Source organism: Telopea speciosissima, chromosome 4 (assembly GCF_018873765.1).
Source record: "Telopea speciosissima isolate NSW1024214 ecotype Mountain lineage chromosome 4, Tspe_v1, whole genome shotgun sequence".
Lineage (NCBI taxonomy): Eukaryota > Viridiplantae > Streptophyta > Magnoliopsida > Proteales > Proteaceae > Telopea > Telopea speciosissima.
The window spans coordinates 25,739,342-25,759,126 of NC_057919.1; the positions used below are offsets into that span (position 1 = coordinate 25,739,342).

At 41.2% G+C, this 19,785-nt stretch overlaps 1 protein-coding gene across 2 annotated transcripts in view; it reads right to left on the reverse strand.

Annotated features, from left to right (window-relative positions):
- Nucleotides 1-19,785, reverse strand: part of LOC122658107 (lysine--tRNA ligase, chloroplastic/mitochondrial) — a 109,790-nt gene that overhangs the window by 61,070 nt on the left and 28,935 nt on the right. For both annotated transcript variants that reach the window (XM_043852997.1, XM_043852996.1), the window contains exons 5-7: nt 19,484-19,541; nt 4,014-4,082; nt 3,557-3,664 (exon numbers count right to left, since the gene is read on the reverse strand). In XM_043852997.1, the coding sequence (XP_043708932.1) occupies nt 3,557-3,664; nt 4,014-4,082; nt 19,484-19,541 (235 nt within the window). The remainder of the gene's footprint in view (nt 1-3,556; nt 3,665-4,013; nt 4,083-19,483; nt 19,542-19,785) is intronic.

Consider the following 19,785-nt stretch of genomic DNA (forward strand, 5'->3'; position numbering starts at 1 on the left):
GAATGGTGTGGCTAAAAGGAAAAACAGCCATCTCTTGGAGGTGGCTAGAGCATTTATGTTTGCTTGACATGTTCCTTCTTTTTATTGAGGAGATGTCCTCACTGCGGCCTATTTGATTATTAGGCTGCCCAGTCAGGTTCTTGACTCCAAGTCCCCTATCGAGCTATTACTTGGCTCTTCTTCTTTTATTGTTCCCCCTAGGGTGTTTGGCTGCGTTTGCTATGCCAGAGATACTAGGTCCCCTGGTAAACTTGAACCCCGTAGTCTCCGCTACATTTTTTTAGGGTACTCTGCCACCCATAAGGGGTACAAGTGCTATTATCCTCCTGCCAGAAGTACATTGGTCAGTATGGATATTGTTTTTCATGAGACTATGTCATATTATTTGTCCCCACCTCTTCAAGAGGAGAGTGTTAGTGAGGATGTGTTGACCATAGAACCTCCCCTATAGTCTGTTTACAATGAGTCTGTTCCTGTTTCTCCTACTCCTAGACCTCCCTCTGCCTCAGGGGAAGAGGTTCCTATACAGGAGGAGACCATCCCAGATGATGTTGTTGACATTCCTAATCAAGGGGAGCAAACTCCAATTCAGACTCCAGTCCAAAAAACCATTAGTGAATTTTAGAGGATGATTAAGGAATCTAATGTGCAAACTTATACAAGGAAACAAAAACAGCTTCAACCAACTATAGCACCAATACCCATTCAATTGCCAAACCTGGTTCCAGAACCTACCACTTCACCTGGTAATACTTCTTCTCCTGATTTACCTATTGCTATTCGCAAGGGTGTCAGGGCTTGCACTCAGCATCCTATATCCCATGTTGTTTCTTATGACTCCCTTTCTCCATCTTTTCGTGCTTTTGTTTCTTCTCTTTCTTCTGTTCGTATTCCTAACAATTGGCAGGAAGCTCTATCAGATGGAAAGTGGAAGGCAGCAATGATGGAAGAAATGGAAGCCCTGAAAAAAAAATAGCACATGGGAGCTTGTGGTTCTTCCACCTGGGAAGAGAACTGTTGGATGCAAGTGGGTGTTTATAGTGAAACAGAAGGTGGATGGCACTGTGGATAGGTATAAGGCACGACTCGTGGCAAAGGGGTTCACCCAGACATACGGCATTGATTACCAGGAGACCTTTGCCCCTGTTGCAAAGCTGAATACTGTTCGGGTTTTGCTATCCTGTGCAGTCAATCTTGGGTGGGAATTGCAGTAGTTGGATGTGAAGAAAGCTTTCCTCAATGGAGAACTGGATGAGGAGGTGTGTATGGATATTCCACCAGGGTTCTCTTGTGAAAAAAAACAAGGTAAGGTGTGTAAATTGAAGCGTGCACTTTATGGGCTGAAGTAGTCACCTCGAGCATGGTTTGGCCAGTTTCACAAGGCCATGATTTCTGTGGGCTATAAACATAGTAATGCTGATCACACTCTTTATAAAGAAGGTTGGTGGAAAACTCACTGTTCTTATAGTCTACATTGATGACATAGTGGTCACTGGCAATGATAGTGATGAGATCAGCCGGTTGAAATCCTTTCTTGGGCAGGAGTTTAAGATTAAAGATCTAGGAAAGCTACGGTACTTTCTTGGGATTGAGGTTGCCAGATCTTCTATAGGCATTTTTCTCCCCCAAAGGAAGTATGTTCTCGATTTATTGGCTGAAACTAGTTTGTTAGGATGTCACCCTTCGGATACTCCTATGGATGCTACTTTCGTCTCAAGGAAAAAAAGGGTGAACCTGTTGATAAAGGCCGGTACCAAAGACTAGTGGGGAAATTGATTTATCTCTCATACGCATGTCCTGATATTGTTGTTGCTATGAGTATTGTGAATAAGTTTATGCATAATCCCTACTCTTCTCATACGGAGGTTGTTCTTCGTATCCTTCACTACCTGAAGTCAGCTCCTGGAAAGGGCATTCTCTTGTCTTCTAATGGTCACCGACGGATAGAGGCATACACTGCTGTTGATTGGGCTGGTTCTGCAGATTGCAAGTCTATCTCTGGGTATTGTTCTTTTGTAGGTGGCAATTTTGTCACTTGGCGTAGCAACAAGCAGAATGTGGTTGCTCACTCTAGTGCCGAAGCAAAATTTCGTGCTATGGCACAAGGCATTTGTGAGTTACTTTGGCTCAAAGGCTTGCTACAAGACCTTGGTGTTCCTATTCGTCTTCCTATGATGTACTATGACAAGGCTACAATCAGCATTGCATATAACCCAGTACAGCATGATTGCACTAAGCATATTGAAGTGGATAGGCATTTCATCAAGGAGAAATTGGAAGAAGGGCTGATTTGTGTTCCTTTTGTGAAGTCTACTGATCAGCTTGCTGATATTTTCACCAAGGGATTATCTGGAAAGCTATTTCATCCTAATTTACTCAAGTTGGGCATGATTGACATATTTGCTCCAACTTGAGGGGGAGTGTTGAAAAATGTACACCAGAATACCGTGGGGGTATTCTGGTCTTTTTACTGCTTTATTTTTTAGTGTTTGTGCTGCCTAGTTAAGTTGGCTATAGCTAGGGGTATTTTTGTCTCTATGATGTAATCTTCCATATTATAAATATATGGCTTGGTTGATCAGTTTGATCATTCAAGCATTCTCCTAATTCCTGTTTTGTTAACAGATCACAAGTCCATATGTATCCGCAGGAACAAGCCCCAAAACCAGCCCAGCAAAGTTGTGGGATTCAACTGCTGTGAGAGCCAGCCTAATCTGATGATATGGTAAGCTTTTGTTGATTCGATGGAGCATCACTTAAGGCAGCCCCAGCCCCAGCCCCAGCCCCAGCCCAGAGAGAAGCATGAAGAAGATAAGAGACCAAGACAGAAAAAAAAGAAGTTATGAACAATGATTTGGGAGCACATAAGGACAGTTTTGTTCCTATTTTTGTTTAGCTATGTTAGTTTACCTTGTTTCTATTTTCCAATTTGGTTGTAATAGGAGATTAGATAGTTTCCAAATTCAGTTTTAGCAAGTTGGTACTAGTTTCTAATCTCAGATTTAGAAAGTAGGCTTAGCTTTTATTTAGAAGTCCCTATTTTCTTAAGTTTCTATTTCAGTCCTTTGTTTCCTTTTAGTTTAATTAAGTTTCTATTTTCGTTTGGTTTCTATTTTTGAGACTTTTTATTTTGTAAAGCTTAGGCCAAGCCATAAATAGGCCCCATCAGTTGTACTCAAATTCAGACTTGATTAATGGAATTTCTATTGCTTGCTTGCAAGTGTTTGGTCTGAGAAGACTTGTGTTCAACAGCTAAGATAGCTGTGGGTGAGAGACCCAAGGCTGAGATAGCCTACCCCCTCCTATTCCCTACCCGCATTCATCTATCTATATCCCCTTCTTCTTATCCTTTTTTTTTTATTTTCTTCATATATAAACAGAAAAAAAAAAAAATACAATAAAAGTTTCAGTTATTCAATTTGTTCATCCTTATTGTGTTGATCCTGGCTGCAATCGATCTCCTGTTGGTTTCCCTAGTTCGAGGTTGACTTTTGCATTACTATTGAGTGAGAACTTCAACATATATAAATTTGGAAGGCCAAATGTGAAACATCACCAGCATTCTCTTAAGATGAAGCTCAGTTGCAATTCTCAAATAAAGATCCCTTCCAAGTGAATTATGGTACGTAACAAATGGCCTAGCTTCTGCACCACCAGCTGCTCCCTAGTTGATAAAACAAGTTAAAAACTGAGATGAGAAGAAGTCTTAGAAAATGCATAACAAGAAGTATGAATAACGGTTAATCCAAAATCCTCCATATTAGCTAGATTGAGTCAAAAAATAGAAAACAAGATTTACAAAATCTTTCTATTGAATTTTCAAGATTAGGTCATACATCTTATCAAAAGGGGGGGTAAAAAATTCAGTCGTACATTAGGATTCAATGCAGCAATTAAATAGAGGTTTCTTTCTAGGATACCACAAGATTAGAGTTGCATTAAATGGAAGGTATTAGATACTCAATCAAATATAAAAAGGAAATACTACTCATATATTGAGGACACTCACGAACCTGTAGAACTGGAGTTTCAACTTCAATAAAACCCGAAGACTCCACTGTTTTGCGTATCTCTGAAACTATCTAAGAAAATGCACCAAGATTATCATAACATCTTATAAACATTACATTTAAATTGTTTTACAATAGAGAATCAGTTAAAAGGTCATATTGCTTCTCACGGTTTGTACTTCTACTCCAGTGGGTGTATCCAGCAAGATCAAATGAACAAGTCAGTGGAATTTTTAAATATAAGAGATACTACCATGTGCTTGGTCATTTTACCTGGTTGAATATGCGTGGATATTACTTGGTACACCCAGTGAGACAGTGACATACACGACTACCTTTTTTTTTTTGATAGATAACAGAGGAACTTTTGTTGCTTAAAAGTGGATCAACATACAACAAGAAGACAAACAACAGAAATACAAAGAAGCTACAATACAACAGAACTCAGGCCTAAGCCAAAGACAACGAACAAAGTAGAGGGGCTAGCCAGGGGATAGGGGCCCAAGTACAAAACATGTCTGTCCAACCCTTCCCTGGCTAAATCATCCGCCAGAACATTGGCTGATCTCAGTCTCCAACACAAGAACCTCCCCCGAGCTGCAAGGAATCTGGCTCTCTTGATCAAGTGTGCATATCTCCAAGGAATTGTCTTGCAGCCAACCAATCACCAACCCTAAATCTCCTTCAATTATCATATCCAACTCATAGTTGTCAAGTCGTCCAGGTGGCTTTGTCTGGATTGGCGCCTTGGTGGCCTGGGCACCTTGCTGGGTGTCGCCTTAATTTCTGCCCACCTCGGTTAGCCTTGGCACCGTGACAACTATGATCCAACAACTCATTAACAAAGGAAGTATCAAAACCTTCAATAATTTCCTTGGAGTTCCGCTGTAACTCAGAAATGCCAATGGAACCCCAAAAAACCAGAAAATTTTCCCCTCAACCCATCGGACCCGGATTACCAAATGAACTACCATCGACGTTTAATTGATAATGCTAGGGGGGGGGGGAACCCTATCATCAGGAACATCCATGGCGACCATCCTCAAAGAAACGACAAAATTGCAATGTCTATGGAACAAGGTTCTAAAACTCGGATTTCGACCAGCCGGAAATCGAGTTCGTCTAGGTTTCGACCATACTTTGGTCGAAACCTGGGATTTTTTCCCATTGATGGGGAAACCAAGGTTTCGACCCCAAAACAAGGTTTTTTAGGTCTGGTTTTTTGCAGGTTGCCTATTTTTCACATTTTAAATACAATCCATGAATTACATTCACCAAAAAATCACTGAAAATGGTACTTGTGGTTATTGACCCAAGTTTACTAACGTACGCGCTAATAGTCAGATACGATACAAACACTAAAGTGGTATTATAAATTTATAGTTAGTTCACATAATTATAAAGTACTTGAACCCGGAATAATACATTGAATCCAAATAAAAACATTAAGATGCCCCTCTTCAATTCCATGCAGAGTTTCTTGGTGGGTCTAATCCACGAGCAGCATACCACTGAAGATTGCAAAGCCGTTCCTCCGAATGCACAACATACGTATCCCATGACATGTTATGGGACCAATTGGTCTGATAGTCCATTACTGCCCAAAGATAAGCCCCATCATCAACTTGGTCTGATAGTTCATTACTGCCAATGACATGTTTGCGATTGTCTTGCTTGTTGCTTTCTTCAATCCCATAGATTGGCCATCTTGTGCGATTACGTTTTAACAGTCTAGAAATCAGATTCTTTTTGTTTTTTGATAAATTATCACAGAGATTTATTGACTCTTCTTCCCAAATGATAACTAAGTGTAATTTATGAACCACTTCAATAATTTGTTTAGGTCATGATTAACACCCAGTGTTTTTTCCCTAATTCAGCAAGTTTTTCCTTTTCAATCAAGTAAGAACATATGACCACCAGATAGAAACATGGAGTATAGAGTTGTTGCCATTGCAATGAAGAAACTATAAAGGTTCTTTAGTGAACCCATTTTTTGTCATATCTATCCTCTTAAAGCATCAAGTAGAAACATTTGGAAAAAGAAACTCAGCAGATAATAAATCGAAGAATCACATTTTGTTGCTTGAATTTGGGATCAATCATTAAATGCAAAACCAGTTTTATTACAAAATCCTCAAGAAAAAGTATAATATGTTACGATCGTTTAAACCAAGGAAAATGCATATCAATTGGCCCTGGTTTCGAACATTTTGACTTGGTTTCGACCAAAACCGTCCGAAACGATCAAAACCAGATCGAGTTACGGGATTTTTAAATGTTCCACTCCAACTCGTCTCGGAACCTATCGAAACAAAGACAACTCGACAGTTTCGATAGGTTTTGATCAAGTTTACGATCCTATGGAAGTAATATAGTGAAATTCTACTAAACGCATATGTAACAATATCAGACTTAAAAACTAGCAACTACCAAGAGAAAAAAGAACAAAGAGATTGCCAAAGAGATTAGCAACCAATGGTTGCAGCCTTCCCCCTTCATATCATTATATAGGAACAGATTACAAGTATTCCTAGTAGGAATAGGAAAATAACCAGCAAGCAAAAATAGTCTCCTAGACTCAATAGGAAATGAAGAAGAAAGCAAAGGAAACTAAACCCTCAACAATACTATCGTGTGGGACACCTCATAAGAGATCCACGATAGGAGGACTCCCCCTATTGTGGTAACCTAAAACAAGTCCCAATCTTACACATTTTAACACTCCCCCTCAAGCTGGAGCATACAGGTCACCCATGCCCAGCTTGAAACAACCTTTCCAGAACGCCGGATCAAGCAAAGGTTTGGTCAACAAATCACCACGCTGATCAACAGATGAGACGAACATAATTACTTTCTTCATGACAGCATCCCTTACAAAGTGACAATCAACTTCAATGTCCTTGGTTCGCTTATGGAACACCAGATTACTAGCAATGTAGGTAGCAGCTTGATTATCACAAAACATCTTCATTGGAGAGGTGACTGGAAACCCCAATTCTTGAAGTAGCAACTTCAACCACATTTTTTTTTTTTTTGGATGAATAAATAATTCAATATCAAAGGAAGAAAGGGGGGGAGGGATCATACAAGCACGAGCCAACACAAAGCCTTACCAAAAGGCAAGGACAAGACCAAGGGGGCAAAAGCCTTTACAAAAACAGCGCACTAAAGGGAAAAAAAAAACACTTGGCTTTCCAAAGACGACCAAGCCAGGCACAACGGAGACCCTCTATCTTGGGTCTCTAGTCTCGCGATAGAGAGCGTGATCTCTTATTTCCAAGTTGAGAGGCGAATTCATCTCCGGGCCAGGCAAGGAGTAGGTAATGTAGGGACGTTTCTTAGGGAAAGGAGGGAAGCTGGGATTACGATGTCGAAAAACATGAAGAGGCAGGGGGCAGTAGACTGATACGCAGGAGGGGATCAACCCAAAATTGGAGTTAAGACCCAAACCAGGGAGGGTAAGGCCGGAAGAGTTAGAGCAATGAGCCGAGAGGCAAGAGGGAACTGGCCCATTAGACCCAGCTGGGTCAGCCAAAGAGGGGAGGGTAGAGGCCCAGGTCATAGAGGGAATGGACAAAGGAGCCATAGGGGGGCCCACAGCAGAAGTAGGTAAAGTTGGGGTTAGTGAGGGTCGTGGGGACAAAAACAACTTAGCCTGATTTTTTAGAAAGGAAGTGATCCCCAGGTTCGAGGAGAGAGGCTTTGGAGAGGTCAGCACAGGGGGAGAGAGCAACAGATCGATAGGCACAGAGGGAGAGAATAATAGATCGACAGGCATAGGGGGAGGGCGACAGATCAACAGGCACAGAGGTCGGCAGACTGGAGGATTGCGAACCTATTTGGACCAGCGGTAGCTAGAAGGGGGACCAATGGTACAGAGGGAGGATGACAACATTGAGAGTCTGATGCCGAGAGGTCCTTACGGCGAGATCTATGTTGATGGCTTCTTCTCCGACCACGACTAGGGTCATGAAGAGCATAGGGCCGGAGGCTGCCAAAAAAGGAGGCGGGGTGGATAGAGGAGCTAGGGCCATTCACCGCAGCTAGGGTACTTGTGAGAACTTCTCCGACCACGACAAGGTAACTTTTTCGCACCCAGCTAGGGTCGGCTAAACTCACAGCAGTTTCACGGTACTTATGAGAAGAGTCTACATCACACCCAACAGTAGTAGGGGTCTTGGGATTGCAAGCTTGGGTGGGATGACCGAAAGCCTTGTAAACAACACATTGTGCGGAAGTCTTTCGAAGAGTTTCTTTTGCATCGGCACTAGACCTAGCCACAGTGATTTGCTTCTTACTACACCAAGTGACTAGGTTACCTCCAACAAATGTACAATATCCCGTAATACATCTTTTGTCACCAACAGCACCAGCCCAATCAGCATCAGAGAACCCTACTAGATCAACTCAATGATGAGATTTATAAATAAGCCCCTTCACTGGAGCGCCTTTCAGATACTTTAGGATTAGACAAGCTACCTCCCAATAAGCCTTCTTGGGTAATAACATAAAGTGACTGATGACACCAACTGCAAATCATATGTTTGGTCTAGTAAGTCAAATAAAAGAGCTTGCCAACCAGTCTTCTGTACTGGTGTTTATCCTCACTATCTATGCCATCATCTGACCCAAATTTCTGGTGTGCATCGATAGGAGTATCAATAGGCTTGGATGCAAGCATACCTGTTTCGGATAAGAGGTCTAATACATACTTTCCCTGTGACAATCGGTCCCTTTCTTACTGCGTAGGACCTCAATTCCAAGGAAGTATCTTAGAGGACCTAGGTCCTTCATCTGAAAGTGCTGAAGTAGATATGACTTTACTACTGCAACTCCTGATACATTATTCCCCAAGACAGAATGGTCAGAATAATACTGGGAAAAACCACATTAACAATCATGGAAAAAAATCTCAGTCGAAACCACTCAGTTTCGCCAACTTCCGAGACGAGTTGGCCAGGTGCTTGAAAAAATGCATGGTTTCGGCTGGTTTCGACCAGTTTCACAGAGATGTTGGTAATTTTGCAAGTTTCGACACTTATGCCCATCTAAACTTGGGGAAACCTGGCTCGAAACCAGTACAGACACTTATTTATGCCCTAATATCATTTAGGTAAATGTTTTTACATTTATTATTTCATTTACTTAAGAAGTTAAGATATTATTCATAAATAAGCAAATACCCCCTATTTGAATCCAATAAAAATAGTTACAAAATCAAAGCTTTCTAACAAATCCAAGATTGGTTAAATCTGATTTATATTGAAGGAGTTATATTCTGGTCAAAGTTAATTTGGTGTCCGCGAATGCTGTCAAAATGGCTCTGAATGAAAATATTTTTTTAGATATCAAAACAAATGAATATTTTACTGCACTTTTGCTTTTTAGCAATGTTTTACCATATTAAGATCTATGGAATTTATAAATTTGAGAAAAAAACCCAGCATTAGAAAGTTGAAAATTTCACCTATCGTCGAATGGATTGGTTATCTAAAACAAAAGAGGCACTCTATTGATGAGAAAGCAAGCAACAAGAACAGCATCAGACTAAAATTGTTCGGGAACCTGCATGTGAATCGTAAGAGATTGGGCAACTTCTAATAAATGCCGATTCTTATGTTCAGCCACCCCGTTTTGTTGAAGTGTATAGGAACAGCTAGTCTGATGAATCATACCATTGGCTAAACAAAATTGAGAAATCTCAGTTTGGACATATTCAAGAGCTTTATCAGATTTGAAAATTTTGATAGAAACATCAAAATGAGTTTGTATTTCATGGTAAAAATTCTTAAAGACAGTAATAAATTCAAACCGATCTCTTAACAAGTAAACCCAAGTTGATCGAGAGTAATCATCCACAAAAGTAACGAAGTAGTAAAAACCACATCTGTTCAAAACACGACACGGTCCCCAAATATCCGAATGATAAAAATAAAATAAAGACGGACTCCTAGACACACTCCTAGAGGGAAAAGATGATTTGTGATGTTTTCCCAATTCATAGGCTTCACACTCGAGACGGGTAATGGACTTGCAACTGGGAACCATGAGCTGTAATTTGGATAAAGATAGATGGACCAGACGATGATGCCACTGAAGAGGAGATGAACCACCAGTAAGTGTAGCAGCCACAATAGAGGTCTCATGCCGTGTAGATAGTAACAATCAGTCTGCTCAACCATGCCACCAATTCTCGTCCTTGTCTGAAGGTCCTAAAGGAAAGTTCTATAGGACTGTTGTACGACCGGCTATGATGTATGGGGCAGAATGTTAGGCAATTAAGAAATGTCATATTGAGAAGTTACGTGTAGCAGAGATGAGGATGTTAAGATGGATGTGGGGAAAAACTAGGAAGGGTAAAATAAGGAATGAACGTATTAGAGCGGACTTAGGAGTTGCCCCGATCGATGATAAGCTTCGAGAGAGTCATTTGAGGTGGTATGGTCATGTTCTACGGAGGCCAAGGGACGCCCTAGTAGGGAAGAGTGATATGATCATGATCGAAGGAGCTAAAAGAGGTAGGGGCAAGCCTAAAATGACCATAGGAGAAGTTATGAGGAAGGACATGCATAGTCTAGGTCTTGTGCCAAGTATGACGTCGAGCCTATTGGAGGGCAAGAATCCATGTAGCAGACCCCATTTAACTAAGATTCGCCTGACTTGTTGGGCTGTGTATAGTCCCTCTTACTTCTATCTTTCTTTTTCTTTGCATTTGCTAGCTTTCATTTGTTAGCGTCCTTTTCTTTTCTTTTCTTTTTCTTTTTTTTTTTCTTTTTTTGGGGATCCATGTAGCCGACCCTATTAAGTTGGGATAAGGCTGAGTTTGTTGTTGTTGTTTTGTTGCTGTCAGAAGGTCCTAAAAAACAAAGTAAAAAGGATAAAAAGTACCAAAACAGTTAAGTACTTTAGTAAGTTGGCTAATAGACAAGAGACCTAATGGTAAACGAGGAACATGAAGTACAAATGACAGTGTGATGGAAGCAGTGGGAGAAACGGTACCATGACCAGTCACCTGTGTAGAGGAGCCATCAACAAGAATGACTGGAGGAGATTGGTGAAGTTCAGCAATAAAGGAGAATAAATTAGCCTTACCAACCATATGAGAGGAGGCGCCGGAATCAATGATTCAGGGAATAGTAGTAGTATTAAATAGAGCAGAGTTACCTATGTGAGCTGGGGTGGCTGTGGAAGTAATAGTAGCTGCCTCAAGTTGTTGTAGACATTTGAGAATCTGATTATAATCATCTCAAGAAATAGACACAGTGGAAAAAGCTCAAGATGCAGATAAAGTGTCTCCAGTAGGTGCGCGCTCAATGGAGTTATCAATTATAGCAGTCTTGACCAATTGATTGGCCCATTCAAGTCGGCCATGCTTAGCCCAACAGGTATCAACAGCATGATTTTGCTTACCACAATAGGAGCAATGTCGAGAGGTTTTTTCAAATGGCTGTCCACCTATGCCACGACCACCAATCCCACGGCCACAGCCTTGTCCAGAGAAGGATGAACCATGACCTCTACCAGCAACAAAGGCTGAACCTTCCCTTAGAGGTGGTGAAGGTTCAATTTTGGAAGCAGTAAATGTGCGTTGAAGACGAGAAAATGTTTTATTCACTGAAGGCACTTTCTCACAGGCCAGGAGCTGACTTTTGACAGATTAATAATCAGGATGCAAACCAACCAGGAACTTGGCAACATGAAATTCAGCATGCTGGAGCTTTAGCTGCTCCAGATCACAAATAATTGGTTGGTGCACCGGAAGTTCTTCAATGATGCTCTTGTAACTACTAAAATATTCATTCAAGGACTCGTCCCTGTTTACAATTGAATAATTTCTCATACAACTCTCAAGTACGAGAAATATTTTTCTCCTGAGAGAAACTTTCTTTCAAATCATTCCAAACCCCTTTCGCAGTAGTATGAAACATGACATTAGCAGCAATAGAAGGGTCAATACTGTTCCACAACCAAATCTTGAGTGTGGAATTCTCACGCATCCAATCCTCATATGTTGTGAGAGAAGCAGGATCTTTAGAATCAACTGTAGGAGGATCAAGATGATCATTAGTTAGGTATTTCATCTTACCTTTAGCATGAATGTAAACAAGGACAGATTGAGACCATAACATGTAATTTGATACACTATTTAATTTGATATTAGTGATCTGAATGTGAACAGTGTCCATTGGAGCCTTTGGATCAGCCATCATGCAGGAAGGTAATAAGGGAATCAAACGAATCATCAACAGCACCAAGAATTACGAGCAGTACTTGTATTGAAGTGAATCAGCAGTAATAGTAGTAGCCGGCAGTATGGACCAAATAAAAACAGATTGATACCACAAACCCAGATTTGGGTGAATGTGAAGAAAATACAGATCAGTAGGTCTGATTGACCTAAAATTCAGGTTGAAGGAGCCCCTTTATGAGTGAAATAAAATCCCAAAGTAGGGATTGATCAGCTGGTGAAATGTAACACACCTCCAGAAATCGAGATAATGAAAAGAGCTTCAAAAACAGAGTACCGCCAGCAGTGTATGGAAGGACTTGTAGCAACAATCCAGAAGATTGATTCAAACTAAAACCCTTGATCGAAGAAGGCCCTCTAGCATTATAAAATAGTCCTCAAAGGAGGAATCCCATATGAAGATCAAATAAGATATGTAGAAGCTTGATGATGGTGGTAAAACAGAGAATTCAGAATCAATAGCATAATAAATCTGCACATATATCGATCACTAAAGGCCAGGAACTCCATCGCAGGTAAATAGATGATACAGAAGATCCCTAGTTTGTATTTATATCATCTCAACTAGGGCTAGATATGATCAATAGGCAGCTGCAGCCAGAAACCAGAACTTGTGCTTGAGAACTATCAAACCAGTGAAAGAAGAATGGTAACAACTGGTTAATATTGCTCTGATACCATGAAACAATATCAGACTTAGAAACCAGCAACTACCAAGAGAAAGAAGAACAAAGAGATTGCCAAAGAGACTAGCAACCGATGGTTGCAGCCTTCCCCCTTCATATCAATATATAGGAACAGATTACAAGTCTTCCTAGTAGCAATAGGAAAATAACCAGTAATAGAGTCCTAGACTGAATAGGAAAAGACAGAAAAAAGCTGTTGAGTTATGTAACCCAATAATATAAGGGTATTTCTGGTATTTTTCTCCTTTCATTTCCCTATAGCTATCATAGTCGGCTATAAAGGGTTATTAATGTAATTCATCCTTTTAATGAAAGTTATAAATTGAGGGGCTGAGTGATCACATCGATCATTCTAGCCATTCCCCAAAATCTGTTTTGTTAACATGGCATCAGAGGCAAACTCTTCTCTGATCTAGGTTTTCAAAACCCACCACCCACCCATCGATTTTTTTTCTCTTCTTTCCCTCAAGTTTCTTCTCTTCTTTCTCCTTGGTTCTCATCCTCACTTAAGGTCAGCACTAATGAGGTGATCATAATGATCTAGCTGCTGCCCTCCACCCTACCTCCTTTTAATGTCCAAAAATACAGATCGATAGCTGCTGGGATCGTCTCTGCGATTTGAAGATCTCCAATTTTTTTGAAGATCAGGCCTCTCTACATATTGTCGGCTGTTCTTCCATTGTTGGAGCTTCCTCTACAACTATTCTTAGCACCTATCCCCTTCTCCAGTTTTTTGAAGACCCCTAACCCTCATCGATCTCTCTTCTCAAGGTTTTCCAAAAGCCTGACACACATCGATCTCTGGGTTAGGGCTGCTTGTTGCTGCTCCACTTTTTTGGAAGCCTTTCTACCATCAAGGGCTCCACTCGACTGCATTACCAGCCCTCATCTCTGAGATTTGTGATACAGTTCAGCCCTTCTTCTCTTGGGGTCGATTTCTCCCAATTTCGATTCCAGATTTTGTGGGGCTTCTTGGCTGGTTGCATCTCTTACTTATTTATTCAACACATTGATTGATTGCTACAATGACTGGCTCAGATTCTTCTTCAGCTTCCTCTGGGCTTGATGGACAGCCCCGGACAGAATTTCTTCCCCTTGCTGCTCCTATCAAACTTGATGGCACAAACTACCTTAAGTGGTCTCGGTCTACCTATTTAACCATAGCTGGCCGTGGCCTTACTGGTCATATTCTTGGGAGTTGGGACTACAACAATGCCGGCTGATTCTGGTTCTCTACAAGAAAAGTGGATGTCTAATGATGCTATGGTGATGTCCTACTTGATCCATTCTATGCAACCAGATATCTCGGACAACTTTTTACTTCTGGACATAGCCCATAATAGATGGACTGGTGCCAAAGAGACTTATGGACGCATTGGGAATGATGCACAGGTATATGAGATTCGTAAGAAGGCTCATGAGACTACTCAAAAGGAGCTGTCCGTCTCCAAATAATATGCTGCCCTCAAAAGCTTGTGGCAACAATTGGATCATTACTCCAACTATCAGCCCTCTACTGTTGTTGATCTTGCTGCCTACCGCAAACACGTTGACAAAATACATGTCTATGATTTTTTGGCCAGACTGAATGTGGAGTATGACCCTATTCGAGTGCAGGTGCTTAGCCACTCTCCTTTTCCCACACTAGAGCAGTTCTTTGTTTTGGTTCATACTGAGGAAACTCGTCGGGCTGCTATGTTGCATTCCTCTACTGTTGATCGCTCCACCTTACAAGCTACTTCCAGCTACTTTGCCTCAAGTATTCCAGTCGGTAGTCATTGTGCATCAGTTGTCTCCAGCCCTTGGATTATAGACTCCGGTGCCACTGACCATATGACGGGTTCCCACCATGTGTTTTACCATTATTCCCCTTCTTCTGGCAAAGATAGTGTTCGAGTGGCTAATGGTTTCCTTTCTCCTATTAATGGAAAGGGTTCCATACGCTGCTCTCCTACCCTTACCTTAAATTATGTTTTGCACGTTCCCTCCTTTTCTACTAACTTTCTTTCTATTAGTAGTCTTACTAAAGATTTGAACTGCAAAATAACATTTTTCCCTTCTCATTGTGTCATACAAGATCTGGAGAAAGGACACACGATTGGGGGTGGTAAAGTGCATGGTGGTCTCTACTTACTTGACACGGGTCAACCTTCTCCATTGCATTCAGCTTCACCTTCGGCTCATCAGTTACATTCAGCCACTTCACCTGATCTTCATCTCTGGCATTGTCGGCTTGGTCACCCCTCCCTTAGCACTTTAGCCTTTTTGTTTCCCAACTTGGTCAAGGATTGTAAAAGGGATGAGATATTCTGTGAGGCCTGTGTTCTGGCCAAACAAACTCGTTCCAGTTATTCTTCATTAAATAAAAGAAGTGTTTCTCCATTTGCCTTGATTCATTCTGATGTGTGGGGCCCTGCCCGTTGTACTTCTATTTCTGGTCATAAATGGTTTGTCTCCTTTATTGATTGTCATACTCGTACAACCTGGGTGTACATGATTCAGCACAAAAGTGAGGTTTTCCACTGTTTTCGGCTCTCTCATCGTATGGTTCAGACTTAATTCAATGCCACCTTGACAATTTTGCAGAGGGATGATGGCAGAGATTACATGGAGGGGTCAGTTCCAAAGTTATTTGGCTAAAAATGGTATTGTTCATCAGACCAGTTGTGTTGACACCCCGGCTCAGAATGGGGTTGCTGAAAGAAAAAATTGACATCTCCTCGAAGTGGCCTGAGCCATCATGTTTGCAAGGCATGTTCCCTCTCAGTACTGGAGTGATGCCATTCTTACCGCTGCCTATCTCATCAACCAAGTGTCTACACGTGTACTTGATGGTCATTCCCCCGTTGAGCTCCTCCAAGGCTCCTCTTTTGTGGTCCCCCCAAAAATTTTTGGTTGTGTCTGTTATGCTCGCAACCATCATCATCATGACAAACTTGATCCACGGAGCATTCGGTGCATTTTTTTGGGCTACTCTGCGACCCAAAAAGGATACAAGTGTTATCATCTGCCTACTCGACGTACTTTTGTTCCCATGGATATTGTCTTCCATGAGTCCTTGGCATATTATTCTCAGCCACCTCTTCAGGGAGAGCAGGATCCAGGTTTTGAAGATGTGTCTACTATCCTTTCAGCTCCTATTCAGGGGGAGCCCTCTTCTCCAGAGCCTCCAACTTCAGTCCCTACAAAGGTTCCTAATCAGGGGGAGCGTAGTCCAGTGAGTCAGATCCTTGTTGATCAAACCTATACCCGGAAGCATAAAGAACAAGTTGAGACTACCACCACCATTCTACCACTTCTACAAGCGTCTGCACTTGATCCAAATCCAGACCCTGCTACATCACCTGGTAAGGATTCTTCTCTTGACTTACCTATCATTGTTCGTAAAGGCGTTAGGTCTTGTACCCAACACCCCATCTCCAATTTTGTTTCCTATGATGCTTTATCTCCTTCCTATCGTGCATTTGTATCCACTCTTTCCTCTATTTCTTTTCCTTAGAAATGGCAGGAGGCGATTGCATATCCAAAGTGGAAAGCAGCCATGATGGAAGAAATGACGGCCTTATCCAAAAGTGAGACATGGCAGCTGGTAGTTCTTCCTTCAAGCAAGAAACCAGTCGGGTATAAATGGGTGTTTGTTGTCAAGCAGAACCCAGATGGAACAGTGGATAGATATAAGGCCAGGCTCGTGGCCAAGGGCTTTACTCAAACCTATGGGATCGACTACCAGGAGAAATTTGCCCCAGTTGCAAAGTTAAAAATAGTTCGGGTTTTACTGTCTTGTGTTGTCAACCTTAGCTGGGACTTGCAGCAATTGGATGTAAAAAATGCATTCCTTCATGGGGAGCTAGAAGAGGAGGTTTATATGGATGTTCCTCCAGGTTTTTCGTCTGACAGGACTCATGGGAAAGTTTGCAGGCTGAAGCGGGCACTATATGGGCTAAAGCAATCTCCTCGGGCTTGATTTGGTAGGTTTCATAAAGCCATGGTCTCTGTTGGATACAAACAAAGTAATGCTGATCACACATTGTTCATTAAGCGAAATGGAGAAAAGGTCACTCTATTTATAGTCTATGTCGATGACATAGTTGTGACTGGTAATGATGCAGATGAAGTTTCTGACCTGAAGACTTTCTTGGGACGAGAATTTGACATAAAAAATCTAGGACAGCTCAGGTACTTTCTTGGGATTGAAGTTGCCCGTTCTCCCAAAGGCATATTTCTCTCCCAAAGGAAGTATGTTCTAGACTTACTTTCAGAGGCTGGCTTGTTAGGTTGTCATCCTTATGACACTCCTTTGGAAGCTACTATTCGTCTACAAGAGAAGGATGGTGATCCGGTTGATAAGGGTAGATATCAATGATTGGTGGGAAAATTGATTTATCTATCCCACACCAGACCAGATATTGTTGTTGCAGTAAGCTTAGTTAGCCAGTTCATGCATGATCCCTATTCTACTCACATGGTTGTTGTCCTTCGTATTCTTAACTACTTGAAGTCAGCTCCAGGAAAAGGGATCCTTTTGTCTCCTCATGATCATCTTCGCATTGAGGCTTACACAGATGCTGACTGGGGTGGTAATCTTGACAAGAAGTCCACTTCTGGCTATTGTACTTTTGTTGGAGGAAATCTTGAAATGTTGTGGCAAGATCCAGTGCTGAAGCTAAATTCGGTGCTATGTTTCAGGGCATATTTGAGTTATTGTGGCTTCAAAGTTTACTCCAAGATATTAGTGGTTCAGTTCATCTTCCAATAATGTTGTACTGTGACAACAAAGCGGCAATCAGCATTGCCCACAATCTAGTGCAGCATGACTGTACCAAGCATGTGGAGATTGACAGACACTTCATCAAGGAGAAGTTAGAGAGTGGGCAGATTTGTATACCTTTTGTGAAGTCCGGAGATCAACTTGCTGATGTCTTCACCAAAGAGTTAAGTGGGAAGTTGTTTCATCCTAGTCTAGTCAAGTTGGGTATGTGTGATATCTAGGCCCCAACTTGAGGGGGAGTGTTGAGTTATGTAACTCGATAATATAAGGGTATTTCTGGTATTTTTCTCCTTTTATTTCCCTATAGTTATCATAGTCCGCTATATAGGGTTATTAATGTAATTCATCCTTTTAATGAAAGTTATAAATTGAGAGGCTGAGTGATCACATCGATCATTCTAGCCGTTCCCCAAAATCTGTTTTGTTAACAAAAGCAAAGAAAACTAAACCTTCAACGATACTACCGTGTGGGACACCTCACAAGAGATCCACGATAGGACTCTCCCTATCATGGTAACCTACAACAAATCCCAATCTCACACGGTTTAACAGCATATGACACAGATCCCCATCTAGAATGTCCTCAACATCACAATTTCAATCAGCTCTTGTAGGATCTCAACCAATCCCTGAACAGGATGTTGTTCCCTTCTTCCCAAATGGCCCAAATGCTCCAGACTGCAGCAAGAAAAACATAGAGCCACATAAGCTTTCCTCTTCTCTGAGGGAAGCTGACTGCCAAACCCCATGAAGTCAAGAATTCTCTGACTGGGATTAAGATTCCAAGCGAACAAATAAGTGATTTGCACCCAAATACCCAAAGAGAAAGGACAAAGGATGAACAGGTGATCAACCAATTTCCCAATTGTAGTTGAGAATTGAGAAATGAAAATCATCACTCGGAAGTTTAAATTCTCTCACATTACTATTTGGTTATAGGAATGGCAGCACCCTGCAAGACATTCATGGCGCTCCCTAATTTTACAAGGAAATTGAGGTGGATAACCCTGCGCTAAGATGGGGAAGGGCAGATACCCTGGGTTTTTCAAATAACATACCCAACCCTAACCCAAAAATGGCCACTCCATACCTGTCATTAGTGTGGGGCAGAGTGGATACCCGCTATCACCCCTCCCCTTGCCACCCCCATTGGCCCATTTGGCTATTTGACAAGAACTTCCCCATGGATCACTTTTAAGGCAGCCACATCTTTTGGGACAAATATAAAACTCAATTGGCATGATGGTATTTCTTGCCATCATTGAGACTGTCCTAGAAAAACATATCATCAATTTCTTCAAACACAACACTACTGATGCTGGGAGAAAGGGAGAGATGGCACAAAGGTTAAGAGCTGTGAGAGTAATCATGGATCAAGGTCGTGGAACTAAATCTCGGTTGAAACTGTTCAAAATCTCCGAGTTGTCTTGGTTTCAGGTCAGGCCGAAGTGAAACCCAAGTTCCAACCTTGCCCAATCCTCCCCCCCCCCCCCAACAACAAAAAAAAAAAACAAAACAAAACAAAGCAAAGCAAAGCAAAGTCAAAGACAGTCTTTAACTGCAGCAGTTATGGTCCATAATTTTCGCATTACATTCTTAGATCTAAGTCATCTATGAGAAGCAAACTCAGAAATGCACAAAGATGAACTATGAAGAAAAAATTATATGTTGAAGGCAAATTTGCAAATTTTTTTTTTTTTGGATATATATACTAATTGAGCTTCTTCTTTTTTTCATGGATCATTAAACAATTGAGGACAAGACCCACCTTAGCTCTCATGCGGAATACAGTAGCTACCTCTGGATTCGCGATCATATCTACATACCTAAACATAAAAATGCTAGTTTAGATCAGGTTAAAGAGTAAGAACAAGCCAACCTCTACAAGCACCCATATTTCTAGGAAATCTAAGCTAAGAATCTACCTCATGAAATTTAAAAGGAAAATCTGAGGATACCAACATTTTAAAAGTTGCAAATAAAAATGAAGGTGATTGATCATTATAATATAGAGCTAGTAATGCTTCTCTTTCAAGTAGATATATTTATTTATTAAAGAAAAAAGATACG